General features: G+C 46.8%; 1 protein-coding gene across 1 annotated transcript in view; it reads left to right on the forward strand.

The window, feature by feature from the left end:
* Window positions 1-21,689, forward strand: part of Cdh13 (cadherin 13) — a 1,030,912-nt gene that overhangs the window by 680,379 nt on the left and 328,844 nt on the right. The window contains exon 6 of the mRNA XM_021169677.2: window positions 1,841-1,985. Coding sequence (XP_021025336.1) covers window positions 1,841-1,985 — 145 coding nt within the window. The remainder of the gene's footprint in view (window positions 1-1,840; window positions 1,986-21,689) is intronic.

A 21,689-nucleotide genomic window follows, 5' to 3' on the forward strand; every position in this document is an offset into this window, starting at 1 on the left:
GGATTACCTAAATCAGGTTGGCTTGTGGGCATATCTGTGGATACTAGTATCAGTTATATTAATTGATGTGGGAAGAACCCACACACACTGTGGGTGGCACCATTCCCTAGAAAGGGGATCCTGGACTGTTCAACTAGAGACAGCAAATGAAGCACTCGCCATGCATGAATTAATTCCTATTTCTCTGTTCCAAATTGTGTTTGTGTACTATAGTCAACTCCCTCGAGAGCCTGTACCTGTGGCTTCCCAGGAATAATAGAGTGGAAACCTCAATTGAAAGTGAAAATAAACCCATTCTTTCCTAAGTTGCTTTTTCAGGGATATTTTATCGCAGCACCAGGAACCTAAGACACAGAGTCTCTCCCTGAACCTTGTACTCACTGATTTGGCTACACTGACAGGCCAGCAAAGCCAGGGGTCTTCCTGTCTCTGCCTTTTCACTGCTGAGCTTGTAGGCACATGGTGCTTGCCCTGATTTAATGGGGTTCCCTGTGCTTCCAACTAAGCCTAATCTCCCGAATCTCAGCTTTTAAACAATGTTTCTTCTCCCGAGTCTCAGCTTTAAAACAATGTTTCTTTTCTATGATCTATCATATAAGTGCAATGTTAGAAGGCTTTGTCCATTTAAAATTTTCTTAATTAAGGTATCATCTGCTCAAGAAATCAAGTGGGTAGAGGAACATGTGTGTGAGTGTATGCACGCATGAGTGTGCTGGTTTATGACTGCGTGTGCATGCATATGTATGCATGTTTGTGCATGTGTGTGTGTGTTGGCACAGAGGGTATGATACTGCTAAAGAAAAACAGAAAACAAGCCCTCTCTCCATATAGGCCCAGTTTCATCTCATGTCCACATTTATACACCACAAATAAGATGTAAAATCTATGAGAGAGGCCTCACTCATGAAGAAGCCAAGGAATTGAGAGTCTTGGTGGAAAGACTCTACGCTTTGGTCTCCACTGACCAGAGAGCATGGTCATCTCCTCTGAAGGGAGGGTCACTTGTATTCAAAACACTCTTACTGCTTTTGAGAGAAGCTAAGGCCCAAGTACGGTCAGTAAACAGAAGTATGGCCATAGAATTTCCCTGGAAATACCACTATGTGAAGCTCTGCTTCCCAACCAGCAGGCTGACTTTCCACGCTGCCTTTCTGGCTGGGATCTGGAAGGGCTTTTCTTTGGAAGCACTTTATGGGTCTCTGAAGTCTCTGGCTTTTAAAGGGAATCCCTGGCGGGCAGGAGTCCTGAGGTCTCAGCAGGGCCCCCACAAATGCCAGCCTTCCTACGTGAAGGGTGCCTGTAGATGCACATCAATCTGAGTGTCTCCTCAGCATCACCACAAACGCTGTGGGTTCCCCCAGTTCGTGATGGTTCATGTGTTGTTTCTATTAGTGTAATGTCCTCTTAAGGACAATGAGATTGGAAAAGCAAACAATATGTGCACATTTTCCTAACTACGGTGGATTGCAGTAATGTGTGTCTCTGTGTGTGTATCTCTGTATCTGTGAGTCTGTGTCCATGTGTCTGTGCATGTGTGTCTGTGTGTGTCTCTGTGTCTCTGTGTGTGTTTGTGTGTGTTTCTGTGTGCATCTGTGTGTTTAGCTTTTGTTTGCAGATTTGATGATCTCATTGCAAATTTTTCTAAGAGGAATTTAACACATGCTGATCTTTGGCTTATATTGTGGCCCATTTAGTTTCCTGGTGACAAGCCATGGAAACCAGAGTTTCAGTATCCTCAAAGGCTCATGAAATGATCGATACAGCCTCCTTTCTTTGTGGAACCTTGTCTTGATTTTAGAAATAACGGTTTCTTTCTCTCCTGATCTCCTTGCTCCAACAGCTGTTTGTGGAAACCACGGATACCAGTGGCAAAACTCTGGAAGGGCCAGTGCCTCTGGAAGTCATTGTGATTGACCAGAACGACAACAGACCCATCTTCCGGGAAGGCCCTTACATCGGCCATGTCATGGAAGGGTCACCCACAGGTAGGTCACACTCGGTCTGCCATCAGCATGGCAGCCCTGAAAATGGTACATGGTCATCTGTGGGGATTCTGACTGGCTGATGTGAAATAGCATTGGTTGGAAGGGCTGGAAGCATGGAACACAGCATAATTGGCTCGGGGGCTGGGGGCGAAGGGAGACTGCAAACTATGAAAGCGCCTTCCTTCATCGGCAGGGGTGATGTTCCGTCCAGGACTCTGATGCCTGGACAGCGTTGGGAACTGTGTGGATATTTGGCTTACAACATAAGGGCTAAAGGCAGAATGGTGTGCCCTGTGGGGTTTTGACGAGAAAGTCTGTTCTCTACACAAATTGCTCTGTGAATGCTTTTTTTTAATAATTGCCTTTCAATGAGAACAATGTTGGTATGACAGGCTGAGCCCTTTCCCTTTTCCATAGAAGATGCTCAGAGAGGCACCTTTGTCTTCAGTCAAAGGGCCAAAGGCAAGATATTTCTCTCTGGAAATGCATGTAGCTACTGTTATGGAAATGACTCCGGGCCTCAGGGCCTTGCTATCTCTCACCACATTTAACCTGTTTGGGAAGGGCTTAGAATTTAGAGCCTCCTCTTTAAGGGCCCAGAATGTTCTAATTAAAGTATCCAGTGTCCAGCAGAAAAAAAGTCACTCCTGAGCTTATGGCTGTGACAGTGAAGAACAAAGAAGACAGAAAATCCCGGCTGGACTTGAATTTTATGCTCTGAGATACATTTAAGTGGAAAAGCCCTGTATTAAGAGTGTCACTGTTGCTGGTTCTGAAGTTTTGACTAAACAATAGGCAAAACAGTCAGTTAGCAAGCCAAGGAAACAGAGGCCAACTTGGGTTGTTTTCTCTGCCTTTGTTGAATTGATGGGGTGTATCAATGACATGTAGATACCGGAGACTTTGGAAACGTTGCCATGGCAACCTCCCCAGACTACCAGGTGAATAATGGTATGCAAGACACCTCAAACATCCCTTTAGCTTCACAAGCTCGGTCTCCCTGCTCTTCATCACATCTCAAAAGGGCAGGAGCAGGCATCCCCCCTCCCAGATCTGAATGTGCTCTATACAAATGATGGCGGATCTGCTGTGTGTTTTCCCCAGGGTGGAGGTGTTACTGGGAGCGATGGAATGAGAGGAATGGTAACAAGCCTGGGGAGGTGAAGTCAAATCACTTCCAGCCAAGTAGACCCCATGGCACCTCCCCAGGGCCTTCTTTTGATGGAGAGGGGGCTTCTGACGAGAAAGACCCTAGACTTGGATTTTGATGTTTACAGAAAACCACTTAGAGGAGCTGAGGGGCAGAACAGGTCAGCAAAATGGATGGAGAAAGCTATTAAAGAGGCCAGAGTGTGAGCAGAGCAAAAAGGATTCCTTCTTTTTGGATGGTCCCCAGACCCCGAGTGTCAGCAGCCAGGATGTGGACAGACGGGAAACGTGATCCAGGCCTTAAAGTGTGCGGTGCATTTGGGGTCTACGAGCATGACCTCTCTCTCTGTTCCATGTGTGTGATGAGATGAGGGTCCACCTCCCTCCCAGGGCTGTGTTCTTCCATAAAGTTTAGGAGTGTTTCAGGTGCTATTGTTTTGTAGCCGTGTCATATTTTCAAGGAGGAAATTGAATCCTTTATGCGTGTTGAATTCCTTAATGCACAAAGATATCCAGTTAGGGGGCAGCCTCGCCTCTAGGAAGTATCAATCAGCTCTCACTTCTCTTTATGATTGATATTATCGCATAAAGTACATAACATTTGGGCTGCCGTGCGGGATGGATGACTCTGTGGGTGCAGAATGGCCCCAGCTATTGTTTTCCTTTCTCTCAGCAGCCTCCAGGTTTAACGGTAGAGCAGTCACGGGAAGGAACTGGTCAGATTTGGTGTCAAAAAGGTAGATGCTGGGGTTGGGAGAGGTGGGGAGATGGTCTTAGTGGACAACTGCCTAGGTTCATTAGCACCCTGCCAAGAGGTTGCAGGGAGCCACAGTCTCAGGGCATTGTGAGGGTGATGCTCCACCCGCCTCTAACCTCCATAAGAGATCCTTCTCAAGTTCACCACGCGAGTTCTGTGTTTCCTGGCTTGCTACACAACTGATTGGTTCTCCCAGGTCTACAATTCCCTGCTCCTTTGTTGAGTCTTCCCCAGTCACTCTCCACCTTAGTTTTTTTGTTTGTTTGTTTGTTTGTTTGTTTTGTTTTGTTTTTTTGAGACAGTCTCTCATTGTGCCTGCGGTTGGCTGTTTCAGCTCTGCTAGCTGGTGAATGAGCCCTGGTATCCCCCCCATCACCCCTTTCTCAGTGCTGGGTTTACAGGTGGACACTACCATGCCTAGGTTTTCACACGGGGTGCTGGGGATGGAATTCGGGTCTTCACACTTGTGTCTCAAGAACTTCACTCACTGAGTCATCTCCCAAGTCGCTGCCTGAATACTCTCAGTTGTCCTATAAACTTGAGTATACAAACAGCCACCGGACTCTCCTGTCATTGAATTAGGCCCTCATGGCGTGCTGGGAGATTTAGATACTACACACTCTCCACCACTGACTGTTTCATACCCTGAGAGGTGGGTCCAGCAGATCTCACCTCACAGATGAAAAAGCCAAGAGTCCCTCATGTCTTGAGCTTTGAGCCACAGCTCCTTCTCATCTACCATTCTGGAGTCGGCTACCTTCTTCCCAGAGACCAGGAGGACCATGGGGAAATTCGGAGGATGGTGCCTTATTTGATAACAGGATGCTGTTCGGGGTCCATGCCTGTGTCTGTTGTAATTAAAAACAAAACAAAACAAAACAAAACATCCCAACCAGAAGCAACATAGGGGCTTTATTTGCCTTCAACTCCAAGTTATAGTCGAATCTCACAGGAAAGTCTCCTCTGGTGCAGGAGCCTGTGGCCATTGGTCACACCTGCAGTCAAGAGCACTCGGCAATGAATGAATGAATGAATGAATGAATGCAAGAATGAATGCACCCATACTGTCTGCTTGTCTTCTGTGTGTTCTGTGTTTCCTGGGCTACACAAGTGCTTGTTTCTCCCAGGTCTACAATTCCCTGCTCCTTTGTTGAGTCTTCTCCAGTCTCTCCCTACCTTAGATTTTTTTTCCCCCTTACACAGTTCACACCCCAACCAATGGTATGCATGCATCTTCTTACCTCAGTAACAAGACAATTTCCCACCGACATGCTTGCAGGCCAACCAGATCTATAGAGTGTTGTGGATAGGCCTGGTGCTGTTCTTGTGGACCAATCCCCTGATGAATAAAGGAGCCAATCACTGGGCGAGTAGGTGGGACTTCCGGGTTGGATGGCAGAAGAAAGAAAGCAGGAGAGAGGTATGGACGGGATAGCGTGAGGACAAGATGTAATTATGATGTCTTCTGGTTTTAATGGTGGATCCATCAAGATTCACCACGAGAGGATTTAGATTTAATAAGGCTTACTGATTAGCATTTTAATTGTTGCGCCCAGCAATTGAGTTACCATTGATTCTGAACTAAGTCTGTGTGGCGTTTTCCTTCACGAGTTGGTTCAACTCGGTTCAAGAGAGAAAGGTACAGCCGCAAAGCATGAATTTGCCAGATGTGCACCCAAAAAGGCCATGGGGGGGGTTGAAATATGGGTTTGACGTGGTAGCGACCCACCTGTGGGAACTCAGCAAGCTGGGTGGAGAAGTTTCGGGAGCTCTGGGCCAGAGAGTCTCTACAAGATAAGAAAAGGCCAGCCATTGCCCGCCAGTGCATGGCTGACCAGGCTGCTGAGGCAGAGTTGCCAGTACAAGAGCTGGAATGAGTTGGTTCTTTTTTTAATATTTCCCACAGCAACAGAAATTCCTCTACTGGGGCTCTCTTCTTAAGTGATCCTAGACTGTGGCAAGTTGATAAGTAAAAAGTAACTGTCATAGATCCTGTCAGCCCTGCTCAGCCTTGGGTATGAAGATGTCAGGACCTGTGTCTTGTGTCATCTGGGTGTAGACACCACAGTCCTCAACCATGCTTGGACCTTGCACAAGCCCGAGATCCAGGAGACACCAATCTCTGGGTCTGTTTGGCTCTAACGGTTGTGCTAGACTCTAAGCAGACCCAGCTGTGGCATGTTTGTGTCTGTTTAGTTCTATGGTGATGGAAGATGAGTAGTGCTCCTGGCCAACAGCTCGGTTCCCCAGATCCTGTGGGTTTATGGTGAGCCTTCTGGGAAAGGCTCTGGGAGACGCAGGGTAAGACATCGAGTCCTTCCTTGTAATTTCATCACTTTCTTCTGAGCCCATCTACCTGGGCAGCCGCAGGAGGTGAGACAGGCATCGAGTCACTGAAGAGACCCATCTTGCTTACTGCCCTCTCACTGACACCCTAAGCTTTTAGTTCTTGATGAACAGGAGGTACTATTGTCATTTTCACCCAACTCCACAAGTTCTGCAACTGCTTCTGGGTCCAGCATTAAACCTTAGTAGGGGTTTAATGCCCCCCCGCCCCCCCCGTGCTCAACTTTTTAATAAGGTGGGACCTCAGGCAAGCCCCTGAACCCTTTAAAAGCCTCAACTGCCTTGTCTGTAGTATGGAGCAGGCTAAGAGTAGCTCACTGAGAGCCCTTACGTGGCGGATTAAATGAGACAGCAGGCTGTGACCAAGTTTAGGCCTTAACAAATGCTCGGCGGATGCCGGTGTGTGGTTGTGCTGCTAAGGCTGAGATTACTCTTGATGCTCTGACATCATTCCCTGCAGCAAAGTTAAAGTGAAGAGACACACGTTGGTACAGAGTAGAATTCATTTCCCAACGATCCAGTGCCACGTCCCTGTGTACCCGACTGTCATCAGTACCCATCCGTCACAGAGGAAGGTCACCTGTATTTATCTGCAGGAACAGACAGGAGACTGTTCCCAGCTGTTCAGCACTACACTCCAGGGTATTGTTCTGGGGAAATCAGTCCTGGATGAAAATACATCGGCACAGAATGACGGTGTTTCAGGTCTTTCCATAGTTACAGGTGTTGATTGATGGAGCCCCTAGCCAGGCTGTGGTGGTTCTACCAGACAGCCAGGTTCCAAGACCCTTGGAGGAGGTGGAAAAGAGGTCTAGAATCTCAGGATTCACAGAAGTCCTGTGCCAGGACCCTAGTGCACTGCTGATACCAATTCACACATGCTTTTGCCCCTGCTAGTCTCCTGGGAGCCTTTGTGAAGGTCTAACTGTGAGCAACCACCGGGGCTTCCTCTAGCATACTCTAAGGGAGGACCAAGGGCAAGTGTGGGACCTTAGGGGAGGGAAGTCCAGGAAAAGAAGTCAGCCAGAGCAAGAAGTGGTGGGGAGGCTGTCAGTGTGGGCAGGTAGAACTTAAGCCCTCAGGAAAGTGTTAGGAAAAGCCATCAACCCCCATTAGAATTATTCTAGTCAAGGATCCAGAGATCCAGGCTGTCCACCATTCATCCTGCAAATCTAAGGGCGAGAAAACTCTTCATGGGGAACTTTGGCTCTTCCAGAACCTTTGGTCAGCTGGGCAGAAGTCAAGTTGGAATGTGAGCTTTCAGGCAGCCTTCCAGCAAGACATGGGTTCTCCCCATAGGGCTGGTTTTGGCAGAGCTGAACGGAAGCTGGGAGAATAGTACTCCACCCTGGGCCTTGAGAGGTATCGGGGAACAAAAGTCAAGTAAGGACTGTATGTGTCCAGTCCATGTATGTGTTGGTCACGTTCAGCTTCCCCTCAGAGGGAAACCTGACCCTAAGGTGTGTATCTGAGTCATGAGGAAGACCCATGCCCACTGCTGCCCTTGTCTTACTGCATGCTGAAGAAGACAGGCCAGACCAGCAGCCACCTCCTTGACAACCCCATGACTCCCACACTGCCTTGATCTCTACTTTCTTCCTTTTCCATCCAATATTTGAATATGTCAACAAGGGCTAAACTCTGAGGGCCCCCATAGTGAGGGGACAGACATTGTCCATCCTGCTGGTATTCGCAGCCACATGAGGAGAGAGAGAGCAGTGGAGAAGACATGAGCTGAAGTTATGGCCAGCATTACACAGGAGCCAGAAGGGATATCTAACACAGGAGCAATGGGACCCTGTTTTATACAGAGGGAAACCCCTGTCTTAGGGTTTCCATTGCTGTGAAGAGACTCCATGACCAAGGCAACTCTATTATAAAGGACAACATTTAATTGGGGCTGGCTTACAGGTTCAGAGGTTCAGTCCATTATCATCAAGGCGGGAAAATGGCAGCATCCAAGCAGGCATGGTGCAGGAGGAGCTGAAAGTTCTATATCTTGTTCTGAAGGCAAGCAGGAGAAGACTATCCTCTAGGCAACTAGGAGAATGGTCTCAAAGCCCATCCCCAAAGTGATGCATTTCCTCCATCAAGGCCACACCTACTCCAACAAGTCCATGCCTCCTAATAGTGCTACTCCCTGGGCCAAGCATATTCAAACCACCACATCCCCTCTGCAAAGGGATGATGTGAGCACAGAGGGGTCTCCCATTTGTTTTTACCCCAGATTCTTCTAGGTATGGTCTGTCTCATTGTAAAAGAACTCTGACCTGGGAACTAAATCAAGTTGACCTTTGGGGCTGTTGTCCATCCTGAGAGTTCTACTTGTCTTGGCAGCAAAATGGCTTGAGCCATTTGAGTAAAGTTGGCTATGATGCTAATGATTGTTCTTTGGTACCCAGCATAGCATGAAGATGGCTGGGATGTCGAGAACTGACATTTGTACCTGGATCAGTATTCAGTCCCCATTTAGTCAGGATGGGCTGCTGGTGGTAAAGCTTCTTCTATGGTGCCCTCTTTTCTCATAGCAGATTTCCCTCTAATGGTGTGTCAGACATTTAAATCATGTCCTCTCGCATTATCTTCTGCCCCAGCCGGTCTCATAGTTCCCAGAGTACTCAGCCACAGCCATTTCATGAGTTTTCTTAACCATGAATATTTTAAAAGGAGAATTTAACTTTTCTCAAACATCTTTTAATGAAAAACCACACGGTGTCAAATCGGCCACTTTGTAGAGGGAACCATCTGTGTTAGCCGATTTCCAGGATCTCCCTGGGCATCTCCAAGCAGTGAAAGGCAGGTGCATGGGTCAACAGAAGTGGGACTCTACCAAGTCACAGGCAAGTCACTTTCTGTAGTCCACTTTTGCTAATCAGCAAATGCTTGGTTGGTCCCTGTGGCAGCCAGCCAGTGTCTGGTATTCTGTCATCTCGTTAGCCAGTCCCCGAAGAGGTCACTCTGCTTTGAACTTACCATCAGTTCTACAGGGAAGCACTGACCTACACACCCCTACCTACTTTTGTGGCAGTTCACGTAGGGTAGGAGTCAGATTGGCAAGATGGAGAATAAGCCTTGTTACCGGTTGAGCCATTTTCAGGCATTGCTTGTAATCAGGGGGTTTATTCTATAGCTCAGCTCAGCTCAGCTCAGGAGTTAGGAAATAATCATTTCTCCTTTCACACATACACATACTGATGAGAATTGTCACTCATGTGTTTCCCTGGACTCTACTCAGTATCTGCAAGGTTTTATGTTGGTGTCTTTATCTGCATTCAAGTAAGGAGAAACTGTTTCAGTATAGCCTTCTCCCTGGGTTTTGTGGCTAAGTTAGAGAGCCACAGTTGCTGGTACTTGCCTGTCTCCTCAAGTCACAGCCAGAGACTTGGTAGAGGAGTGTAGACCAGGAAGAATGTCATTAGCATATCATTTGAGTACAGTTGGTCAGAAACTAATGTCATCAAAGAGCCATATAATCCAACCAGAGACTACTTCCCAAAGGGAAAATTCCAGTATTGAATGGTATGCAAGGTGGTATCTGAACCTGGCTAGCTCTTGACTCTTCTTTGATATCCAAGAAATAGAATCTCTACAGTGACTCTTAACTGTGTCAGTGTGAATGTCTGCAGCCAACAGACATCTCTCATAATCTCAGAACCAGGCCCATTAGCTCCTCATTCTGGCTCCCAAGGTCTTCATTCTTCCAAACTCACCTCCTCTCTGCTGGGCACCATCAGGTGCAAGAGGACCCCACCCTGTTAGGTCGCTAGAGCATCCAGGATGCTAGAGGGTCTACTGAGAGGAGAAGGCTTGACCCCTTCAGTCTGGTAGAAGGGTATCCCAGCAGCGCACACATCACCGTTAATATGCATGGCTTCAAACACTCTTCCTTCCATCCTACCTATAGCTATCTTACCACACTGGGGTTGGGGTTCATCCAGGATATAGGCATCACCTTGCTGCTTACATCCTCTCCTCTCTGACCCTGGGGTTGTCATCCTGCGTGAGCCTGGATGCTGTCTCTCCTCTGGCAGGCAGCCATGGTCCTGTTCTTCAGGAGGTCCCTGAGTTCTAGGTGAACTGGAGAGATGGGGCTCCTGTAAATTATTTCCATGTTAAAGTAAATGTCTGGTAGGTGTGCTCCTTGAACTTCTGGGGCTGTCTCTGACTCAAGCTCAGAACTCCCTTCCTGTCACCCATCATCATTTGAAGGCAGGAATGATTGGTGATATCAAGTATTTGACAGTAAAACTGAAATCTAACTCACTTGGTTAATAGTATAATAGAGTACTTACTATCTGGGTAAAGTCACATCAATATTTTCAGAAGCAATGTAATCATTCAAAACCATGTGAAGGAATGGATCTAAGAAAGATTTCCAGGCACCGTGGCCACTTGATAATGGCTGAGCAAGTCCTTGAGTTGCTATGGGCTGGGTGTCCCCAGCTGCCCCTAGAGTCTGTCCCCAGTGCATCTGTGGGAATGTCAGAGCATGGGATCCACGGGTGATAACTTCAGGGAAACTGATTTCACAGCTGTTTCTACAGATGTGTCAATCAGCAACTTTATATTGGTCAGCTGCTCTATGCCAGGTCATGCTGAAGGTGTTGGGGGCATAGAATTGACCCTGACCATTGTGTCTCTGTTCTTAAAATGTTTCTGAGGCTAAAGAGATGGCTGGGGAGATAGTTCAATGGGCAATATTCTTTGCCTTTCAAGCATGAGGGCCTGAGTTTGATCCCTGAAACCTACTTTGTATTTTTAGATGGAAAGACATGCTCACTGGTTAAGATCCCTGGCTGCCCTCGTAGAGGAGCTGGATTCTGTTACCAACACCCACATGGTGGCTCACAACCATCTGTCACTCCAGTTACAGGGAATCCAATGTTCTCTGATGGCCTCTGTGGTCCCTGCATGTAAATAGTACACATACAGGCATACATGCAGGCAAGTATTCGTGGACATAAAATAAAATGAAAATGAAAAAAAAAACCCAAGGCATAGTGATATGGACTAATAATCCCAGCACTGAATAGATGGGGACAGGTAGACCCTTGGACCTTCCCGGACAAACAGCCTAGCTAAGTTGGTGAGTTCCAGGCTAAGGAGAGACCCTTGCCTTAAGAAAGGCAGATGATTGAAACTGCCTGTATCCGTCACTTTTTTGTTGCTGTGATAAGACACTATGACCAACGTAACTTATGGAAGAAGGAGTCTCTTTGTGCTCTTGGTTCAAGAGGGTTAGATGTCATGATGGCAGAGTGGAGGCATGCACCAGGCAGCAAGTAAGGCAACAGGAACATTAGGCCCAGAACTCACATCCTGAGCCACAAGCATAAATCAGAGTGCCTAGTAATGGCAGGAGTCTTTTAAGCCCTCAAAGCTATTCTCCAAATGTCCTCCAGCAAAGCCACACCTCTTAACTCTACCCAAACAGTGCTACCAACTGGAGTCCAAGTATTCAAGCATCTGACCCTTGTAGGGACATTCTCAGTGAAACCACCACAGCACCCGAAGAACAACATCCAAGGTTGTCCAGCTTCCACGTGCATAGAAATTCATATGCATGTATACATACATACATAGGCATGCAAAGCATGCACACACACATACCACTTACGGTTTTTTAGGAGAAGAAAGTTAACCAGCAATTAAATGAACAGGAAAGATGATGATCCTTCAGATGAAACAAACAAAGAGTAATGTAATAACAGCGAACTCTGATGAGGTCACATTGAGCCTGAACAATAATCCAAGAGTCCATTGGAGAAGGATGTCCAAGGAAGTGGGGCCAAGGAATTACAAAGAGCTAAGTGGTGTCATAATTGAAGAATGGACAAGAAGTGTCCAGAGAGTGCTAGGAGATGATCATGTGCCAGTTACTTTCAGTAGAAGTCAACAATTTCAAACCAGATCTGTCCCATTGCTTGCTTTTATTTAAATAAAGTTTTATGAGAACACAGACATCCAGCTATGTGTTGGCTGCATTCAAGCAACACTGGCTGACATGAATAACTTGGCCCAGACCACATATCCCACAAAGATGAAGTATGTACTAGTTGGTCTTGCAAAACAGTTTGCTCCTTAGGTGTGGTTATGTTTTACACATAGTTGGAATCTCTTGGGTGGATTTCACAGGAGACTGGGAAAGTCTGGTTTGACTGCTGAATAATAGCTCTATCTTCTTAGTGGGAAGTTATTGTGGCATTGGGACCAAGAATGACCTTAGAAGAATCCATTTCCTTCAGCAATGCAGCCCGAAGACAGCTGCTCAAGCTCCAGGAGACAGCCCCACACACATGCACATTGAGGCAGTGCCAAGTGGGCTCAGTAGACTTCAGGGGGAATAAAGAAAGCACGTGAAGTAGAGAGATAAAGGTAGTGGCGTGGAATACGGCAACAGTTGGAAAGAAGGAAACGGCTACGGATTTCGATGAAACGTGTGTGTGTGTGTGTGTGTGTGTGTGTGTGTGTGTGTGTGAAATTCTCAACAACAAAATGGTCTTAGTGCTCCAAGCATAAGAGGACTTCAGTCTGAAGCATGGTGGTCAGGAAAGAGACCAGAGGTCACACATGACTTCTGTGGTGATCCTCTGACAAATGGGAGATTACTACATATTGCGCTACTTTATGATGCTGGATTATTGTGCCCGAAACCCTCTTTACGGAATTACAGTAGCACCGTAAACCTTAATAGGTTTATAAATTTTCCCCAGGTGTGAGCTGGATTCTGCCTTCTGTTTTCTTTCTCAGCTCTAAGCTTGAGCCTGGGGACCCTGATGTTGGGTTTTGTTTTGTTTCTACATCCCTAAGTTTTCAGGACTCACACACGGTGGTGGCCACCGATAAATTCCATCCAAGAACAAATGGTCCCAGGTGGCAGGAATTCTGAATCCCTATAATGCTCTCTTTTTATTCTGTTCTTAAATGTCTGTCTTCGTTCACAGTCTGTTCATTCCTTCGATAAGCTCTCCGGAAAGCCCGCCATATACAGTTTTGATACACAGGGACCTCAGCAGGTAATACGCCACACATACTGTAGTCATTCAGAAGTGCGCATGTTCCGCACACACTGTAGTACGCATGCTCCTGAGAGCCATGCCTGGAGAGAGGGAGGAAGATGGCTTCTGCCTGGAGTGAAACAGTGAAGATCTTGAGTAGATTCCATCCCACTGCTTTGTAGACCCTGGACTCCTTGTCCCTTGGCCGTCATTTAACTCCCCCTGACTGCTGTAGGACTGAGCACACAGAATCTCCTGGGCTTAGGACAGACCTTCCATGCTCACGGGTGACACAGCTGGGATCCAGTTTAGACTTGTGTGACTCCAGTGACTGCACGCTGTCTCCTGAAACCTTCACACCCAACACGATGTCATGCTGAAGACACAGGTACCACTCAAAGTCTAGAGAAGAATTCCTTACGTGGTGGGGGAGGGGGGGTGTGGAGAAAGAGATCAGCACCCATCTTCTTCAGTAACTTATTTTTTTATAATCAATTTTTTTGTGGTCTCACAATTTTGTACATCCATGTAATACATTTTGATCAAACCCATCTCCCATGCCCTCCCCTCAGTGCCTTGCAAGTCACTCAGCGGCCCCTGCTCAGCCCCAGCTCTACACAGCCAGATCTGCCCTCTAGTGGTGGATCTGGAGATGTTCAAGGAGAACTGAGACTCCAGGAGGCAAGCCATCAGCCATCAGCGTTACAGATCACCTGAAGGCAGCCTCTCCCTGCCTCTTCTCTGCTCTGAGAACCGGCTTCCTTCTGAGGGCAAAGTCCAGGGCCTTGGCTTCCATTGATCCAGGCTCTTCACCTTCGAATCCAGTGTATTTTCTTAAGATGCCCTTAGTGAATTATATATAGACCCACCTCCAATCTTAAGTAAATGGAAAGAGATTCAGTCTGCTAAATTCTGTGGGGAAAGGGCATATAAAATCCTTTTCAAGTGTATGTTTTATGAAATATAGGCCACGAATTGAGTTTTCCAGTATCAAAGAAAAAAAACTTTAATAGACTTGTAGCTTTTCCTGCTTTAATTACAGCTGCATATTTTTTTATTCAAGCTGAACACAGTACCCAAAGCTGTTTCATTATTCAGGAGACCGACTATCCTCAAAGCGTTCTCCAAAGTCAGGCTGGGGTAATATTTGTGGGGTTTTTTTCCTTTTCTTGCTCTGATTTTCTTCTTTCTGTGCTGAGGCTCTTTATGGTTTCCATGGGTTTGTGATCTTTTATCAGGGCTCTAGCATGGGTGCTTCCCCCTTGGGGTGGCTAGGATTTGTGTTTGTGCCACTGGGTGCTGTGGCTTCAGGAAAAGCCTCTCACTTCAGAATCCCAGGGATGTCTTTATCTGGTCCCTCAGCACCAAACTCCACCAGCTGCTCTTTGGCCAGATTGTTTCATTTTTCTCTCACATCTGCTGTATCACCTTCTCTATGCCCGGGGTAGGCGTATGCTATGGACTCACTAGAGTTATGATATAGAGCCAGAGGTGGGACGAGAACATCTGTGTGTACGTGTGTGTATGCCTGTGTCCATGTATATGTATATCTGAAATTAATTTAGTTAAATTCACTGAGTTTCCCCATGGTTCACCTGGAAACGTTGGCCCACACTGTGCTTATAAAACAGAGATGACCCTGGGACTTCTCCTGGATGAGGTGGGTTCTGTGACTTCAGATACTTGGGGCAGTGACTCAACTTAGGATGGTTTTGTCCTCAGGAGATAACTTTTGGTGGCCACCATGAAGAAGAGGGTAAAATTGGAATTTAGTGTGGAGAGACTAGGGTAGCCATCTCACAAGGGTAGAGAATTCTTTACACAATGCCCCGTGTAAAGAATTAATTTGGCTCAAAATGTCCATGTGCTGAGGTGGATCCAATCCTAAGCAGAGTATGTGAAGATGTTCAATGGAACACCCAAATCTGTGGTCAGGAGCAAAGCATGTGTTGAAGGGTCTTTGTGTTGACCTCCAGGCCCCCTCCAGGGAGGTAGATGCTGGTCTCCCAGGGAGGTAGATGCTGGTCCCCCAGCGAAGAAGATGCTGGTCCCCCAGGGAAGTAGATGCTGGTCCCCCAGGGAAGTAGATGCTGGTCCCCCAGGGAGGTAGATGCTGGTCCCCCAGAGAGGTAGATGTTGGTACTAGCAAGAAATTAATCTTCAACGTGTTGGAAAACATCTTGTCCAAGAAAGCATTGACGTATCTAGTACACTGGCACCCATCAGTAACGGCTTGATGTATACTGACAACGATGTGTCCATATAAAGAAAGAACTGGGTAGCCTCCCTTGGTCATGTGATGAAGCACTAACCAATAAGCTATAAGAAGGGCTGTGAATTAGACTTATGGGAACTAACTCAGCTGGCAAGAGCATCCTGGTATCTTCTTCCTACCACCTATTCCCTTTTGCTGCCAGGGATGCAGATGAGATAGCTTGTGCTAGGACCATCACCTTGCACCATGAGGTAGCTTCAAGGGTAGAAATCATGTAAGATGAATGATGAAAAGAGACTAAATCCTGATGCTTGCGGAGTACCAGGCCAGCCCTGTTGCTTGATGGGATAATTTTCCATAGGATAATGGGAAGCTTCTCCTTCACCTGAGCCTTCCTTATGGTGGATTTTCTGCAGTTGGAACCAAATCTTACCGCAGCTGACATAGCCAGTGTCATTCAACGAGTAAACAATATAGCCCAGATAATCAGACTTTGAGCTTGCTTTCTCAATCACTGTCAGTGCCGACAGAGTGCCAAGTGGCCACCGCTCCATATGCTTGTCTTGTCCCTAGGTGTTGGGTAATAATTGGAAATAATTGTCTCTAACAGGACAGAGATGGCCTTTCTCTCCCCATTGCCTTCGAGTTCTTTCCAGAAGCATTCTGGGGTCTTCCTTTCCCTTGATGTTTTTATTAGCTAAACACAGAGTCAAGCTGGGGTGGACCCCAGTTGGCAGAGTGCTTGCCCAGCACATAGGAAGCCCTGGGTTTGATCCTAAGACCCAGCACCATTTAAACGCCTTGTGATGGTGCCTAGGTCAGAGGTGGGAGGACCAAAACAACTTCAAGGACAGTTTACACAATGAGTTTGAGGCCAGCCTGAGCCAAAAGAGCCTGTTTCAAAAACCAAATAACAAAAGCACTCGGTGCTTCTCAATGGAAGGGTTCTTGGGTGTAATTTTCTTGACTCCCCATTATCATCATGATACAGAACGTACTGTAGTTCTGAACACTGGGAATGCTCTGGTAACACGTGCCATTTGGTGGTTACCATTTGTGACATCGCCCTGGCCTGAAGATTCTGTACAAAGGGCTAGAGAGAGAAAGAAGGGTGCTGGAAATGTCAGGATGGCTCGAGGGAGGGGGCGGGGTTCAGAGGACAATAATTGCTCTTCTTGCCTGTGATGATAGGATGCCCACCCAAAGATTTATTCCCCTTCATCAGGAAAGGCATGAAACTTGAGGCCTCTGACTCTTGGAAGACCTGGGTTTCAGTCCATCCATTAGGGGTTAATGTCACAGCCAGAGAAAAGATGGCTTCTAGAAACTTCTCTGTGAACACTCTTGCCTTCTTAAGGCAAGAGTGTGTGTGTGTGTGTGTGTGTGTGTGTGTGTGTGACATTCAGCTTCCCTTCACCCTTCACCAACTCCCTTTAGAGGACTTAGACATCTCTGCTCTGTCAGAAGCCTCCAAGGCTTGCCCCCTGCCAAGACAACCGCTTCCCAATTCATCATCCCTTTTTGTACTCCCAATAAAGCTAGCTGAAGTGTTGTCTCTGAGTTTCCCAGGAGGGCATGGAGGCTCAGAAAGGTTGACACAGACAATCAGAGAAGGAGCCACGTGAGTCAGATCTGTCTGACCTCAAAGAGACTGCATTTCCTCAGCCTCTGCGTGGGTTAATTATGCCTTAGTGTGCGTGCTCTCGGGTCCTCCTTGATAAGACTAATGTAACTTTATTCACAGCTCTCTTCCATAAGCACTTGGTGTTTTTCCCCAGACAAGACCAGGCATCTAAATGGAAATGTTCATTTGATTGGCAATGGAAGATGCAACAGACAAGAGAAAGAAAGAAAGAAAGAAAGAAAGAAAGAAAGAAAGAAAGAAAGAAAGAAAGAAAGAAAGAAAGAAAGAGGGAAAGGAAAGGAAAGGAAAGGAAAGGAAAGGAAAGGAAAGGAAAGGAAAGGAAAGGAAAGGAAAGGAAAGGAAAGGAAAGGAAAGGAANGGAAAGGAAAGGAAAGGAAAGGAAAGGAAAGGAAAGGAAAGGAAAGGAAAGGAAAGGAAAGGAAAGGAAAGGAAAGGAAAGGAAAGGAAAGGAAGAAACTCTGCATGTGCAGGCAACAGAGCCATTCAAGGTTATTCCTGTCTGAGGGGATTTATTCTCCTGACGTGAAACAGACCAACCCTGTCTGGTTCTAATTATGTCTTAAAAGGTTTTTAAAGGGCAAAAAGAAAATGTAGTTGAGTTAGAAAAGCTGTAACCAGGGACGGGGAGATGAAAATGATCTGTTTAAGGTACCAGTCAGGAATGCTTTTGGCTGCAGGTAACAAGCTAGCAATTAGGGTTCTAACCACAGCAGGTGGTTTAGGAGGGCCTAACCATCCCAGCTGGCTTGTGTCCTATTTCAGGAAGGTGGGTGGAGGTTCACCCAGGGTTTCAGAGATTTGACAGTGGGAGTTTCTGCAAGTCTTAGGACTTGGCTACATTGTTGTAAGACCCATTCCAGCTCTAGCTACTTCAAGAACAAAAGAAATCCATGTACTCCTTACTCCATAGGAAATCCAACTCTCTAGCAAAAGTCCTCAAGACAAGGCAGAACTTCGTCTTATGATGACCCAAAGCTGCTGAAGGAACTATTGTAGAACACATAGTGGGGTGTGTGTGTGTGTGTGTGTGTGTGTGTGTGTGTGTGTTTGAGCATGTGTATGCATTTTCTGACACTGTTCTTGGAGAGACGAACAAATATCTACTCACCCAGATAGGAAACTCACAACAGATCCAAGTAGTGATAGCACCAAAGTCCAGCTGGGTGAAGCAGTTATTTGGGTTACTTATGAGAGTATGGGTGAGGGGTCACTTACATAACATGCATGACTCTGTAAAGCCCACCCCAGCATGGAACCCCTGAGCTCCCTGCACAATTCACAAGCATCTGAAGGGGTCATATAGTTTCCTGTCCCAAACAATGTTCACAGCTTACTCAACCATGAGGAAAAGAGGGCTTTGTGAATCTTAGTAAGTTTCAGGATTTTCCTGAGATTTGTGAATTGTAGATTTCCGAAGTCCTAACTAACCTTCCCTTAGAACTGGCTGAGCTTTAATGAGCTTGCCTCTAGAATGGAATGTTTCAATTCAGAGGAAATTGCCACACAACAATGATTATGTGTATAGATGTGTGCTCATGCATGTGTGGTGAACCAGAAGAGGAGGGTATGAGATTGGGTTTAGGGTTAGCCAGAGATTGGTCCTCACTAGACTTTAAGTAAAGAAGAGAGTAACATTTTCCACGCTTTTATTGGTAACCAGAGAATTAATTGGTGGGGAGCAAACCAATAAAACCATTTCTTTACTGGTAAAGCCATGAGAGTGTTGCACACTGGAGGCTGAAGGTGTAAGTGTGTGTGTATGTGTGTGTGTGTGTGTGTCAGCGTGCAATGATGACAGATGCCTGCCTGGAAAAGGCATTCTTGAGACACCGAGGACTGGACAGATAAAAAAGACATCTGGGAGGTGGTGGACTTCCTTCCAGGCAATGGGTGGGAACTGCAGGTTTGGTGTGAGAAAACCAGAGAGCAAGACAGTTACTATTGGGAGCATCATTCAGGGAAGTCTGCCAGCAACTAGAGAGTAGGGACCACAATACCCCTCCCTTTAGGATTCCCCTCCCCGACACCCTCTCCTCCAATCCTGCCAGTCTCCTCCACAAAGCAAATACACAAAGAAAGGAAATGTTCGAGGAATGCATTAATATGTCATGCGTGGAACAGCTGCAGAAAATTTCAAGTTTCATTTATTTTACCTCTCCTTGTGGGGAATCTTGGTTTCTAAGTCCCTGGTGGAAAATTAGCCATGGGAGATAGTGAAGGTGGACGTCCTAAGTCCAGAGCAAAGGTGGCAAGGAAATTGTCTGCTGATGGATCTAATGAAGACTGAATGTGGCAGTGAAGGATGCCCAGGGAGCCTCTCCCTCTCTTTCCCACTTACTGTTACAGATCCAGCTCCAGGGCAGCTCTAATAGTCCAGATATGAAGCTGTGGCTTTCTTGTGTATTTCACTTCATTGCAGTCTTTCATGGCCCCAAGAAGTTGATAAAGGAATTCTCATTTACAGATAAGGAGCAGGCTCTTGGTGAGCAGAGGACTCAGTGAGTCTTGGGTTGCCCCTCAAGTCTCTCCTGAACACATGCATTTCAAGCAAAGATCAGTAGAAAGGAGGTCACCTTCAGCCCTTAATCCATAAGAGGAAGGGGACCAGGGCCACAGGTGCTTGATCCATCCAGGGGTCAGGGGGTCAATGGAAGGCTTTTTTTTCTCTCCAATATTTAGCAGGGTTCTCCAGAAAAACAGAATTGTGGTGTGTGTGTGTCCCCACAACTACACGTGCCTGTGTATTTATTTATTTTCAGACTGTATTACTTTATTTTGCATGAGTGTTCTTCCTGCTTATATGTATGTGTGCCATGTGATTACCTGTCGCCTGTGGAGGCCGGAAGAGGGTATTGGATCCCCAGGAGGACCTGGAGTTAGAGACATCTGTGAGCTGCCGGGTACACGCTGGGTGCTGGGAACTGAACCCAGGTCCTCTGCCAGAGCAGCCATTGCTTTTAACTCCCGAGACAGCTCTTCAGCCCCAAGAGATGTATTACCAAGAACTGGCTAATGGACTAGAGAGAAGACTCAGAGGTTAAAGAAGGCTTGCTGATCTTGGCGAGGACCAGAGTTTGGTCTCTGACACCCATGTCAGGTGGCTCACAGCTGCCTGAAAAGTCCAGCTCCAAGGGTCCCTATACTGTCTGCTTGTCACCTCAGGCCCCTGCATTCACATATGCGTAGATGCACCCATAACACATGTAATCAAAAATCAAGCCTTTTAAAAAAGAAATCACTGGTGCGATTATGAAGGCTGAGGTGTCCCAGCATCCACAGGCAGCAGTTTGAAGACCGAGAGAAGCCGACCTCTGGTTCCAGCTGTAAGCCTAAGAACCAGAGATCAAAGGCTGCAGCTTCCAGCCCAAGAGTAGGCGGGCTCGTGCCCTGGGAAGAGCTGATGTCTCTCATCATTCTAAAGACTGGAAAAGTCCACCATCCCAGCTGCACAGGGAGGCAGGGGGAGACTCTTTCTTAGTCACCCTTTTTATCCTACTCTCCCTTCAGCTGATTAGATAAGGCCCATTCACTTCAGGCAGGACAACTGTCATATTAAGTCTACAGAATCAAATAATGTCACCCGTAAAGCCCTTTGTAGATGGGCCCAGAAAACAAAACATTTGACTGTGTCTGGGTGCTGAGTAGCCCAGCCAGGATAAAATACAAAGTTTATCACGCCAGTTCTAACAGCACCCACCCTCTTGTGACTCCAGCAACAGAGAAAGAAGCAGAGGGACTGTCAGAGGTGTAAGGCCAGTTTAGTCCACACAGTGGGGTCCCTACTAGTCAGAGCTACATAGCAGAACACACTCCAAAAACCACAAAACAGGATACAGTCAACCATCACACACAGTGGTATGCAGATATCTGGCCTCCAGTTTCCAAGACCTAGGGCTATGCCTGTGGTGGGTTTTACCACGTGCCCACAGAGTCCCTTCCCATATAACCACAGTGACTCAACAGCTGATGTCAAAGATGGGGCACCTTCCTGGGCAACCCAGGGCAACCAAAATAATCACTTGAGCCTCTAAGCACAGAGGAAAAAAGTATGGGACGTGCTGTGTTGGACTAAAGTCCCGCAGTCACACAGAACACTCAAAGCCGACTCTTCTGCCCACGTAACACTTCACACCTCTTGATCAAATCTCAGCTCTGGCTCTCCCCCACCCCCAGTCCCTAATCACCACCGTCCTCCCGGCTTCTGGGAGATGATCTTTCTTAGACTCCACACATGACATACGGGGTTGATCTATCTGTGGCTGGTTAATTTTGCCAGGCAAAACATCCTCAGAACTCACCCACAGCATGGCAAGTGACAGGACAGCTTGAGATGATGGATGCCTTAATCAGTTGGATTTAATCACGCAACACTGTAAACACATATCAAAGCATCACGGCCTAACCCACAGATATAGACACTGGCGATTTGTCAATCAAAATAGGAGCAATCTGAGGCAACAAACTGACTTTGAGAAAAAAAAAACAAAACAAACAAACTGACTTTGAGAAAAACAACAGAGCTGAGAGAGAGAGGGAGAGGGAGAGAGAGGGAGAGGGAGGAGAGAGAGGGAGAAGGGGACAGGAGGGGGAGGAG

The sequence above is a fragment of the Mus caroli genome, chromosome 8 (genome assembly GCF_900094665.2).
Source record: "Mus caroli chromosome 8, CAROLI_EIJ_v1.1, whole genome shotgun sequence".
NCBI lineage: Eukaryota > Metazoa > Chordata > Mammalia > Rodentia > Muridae > Mus > Mus caroli.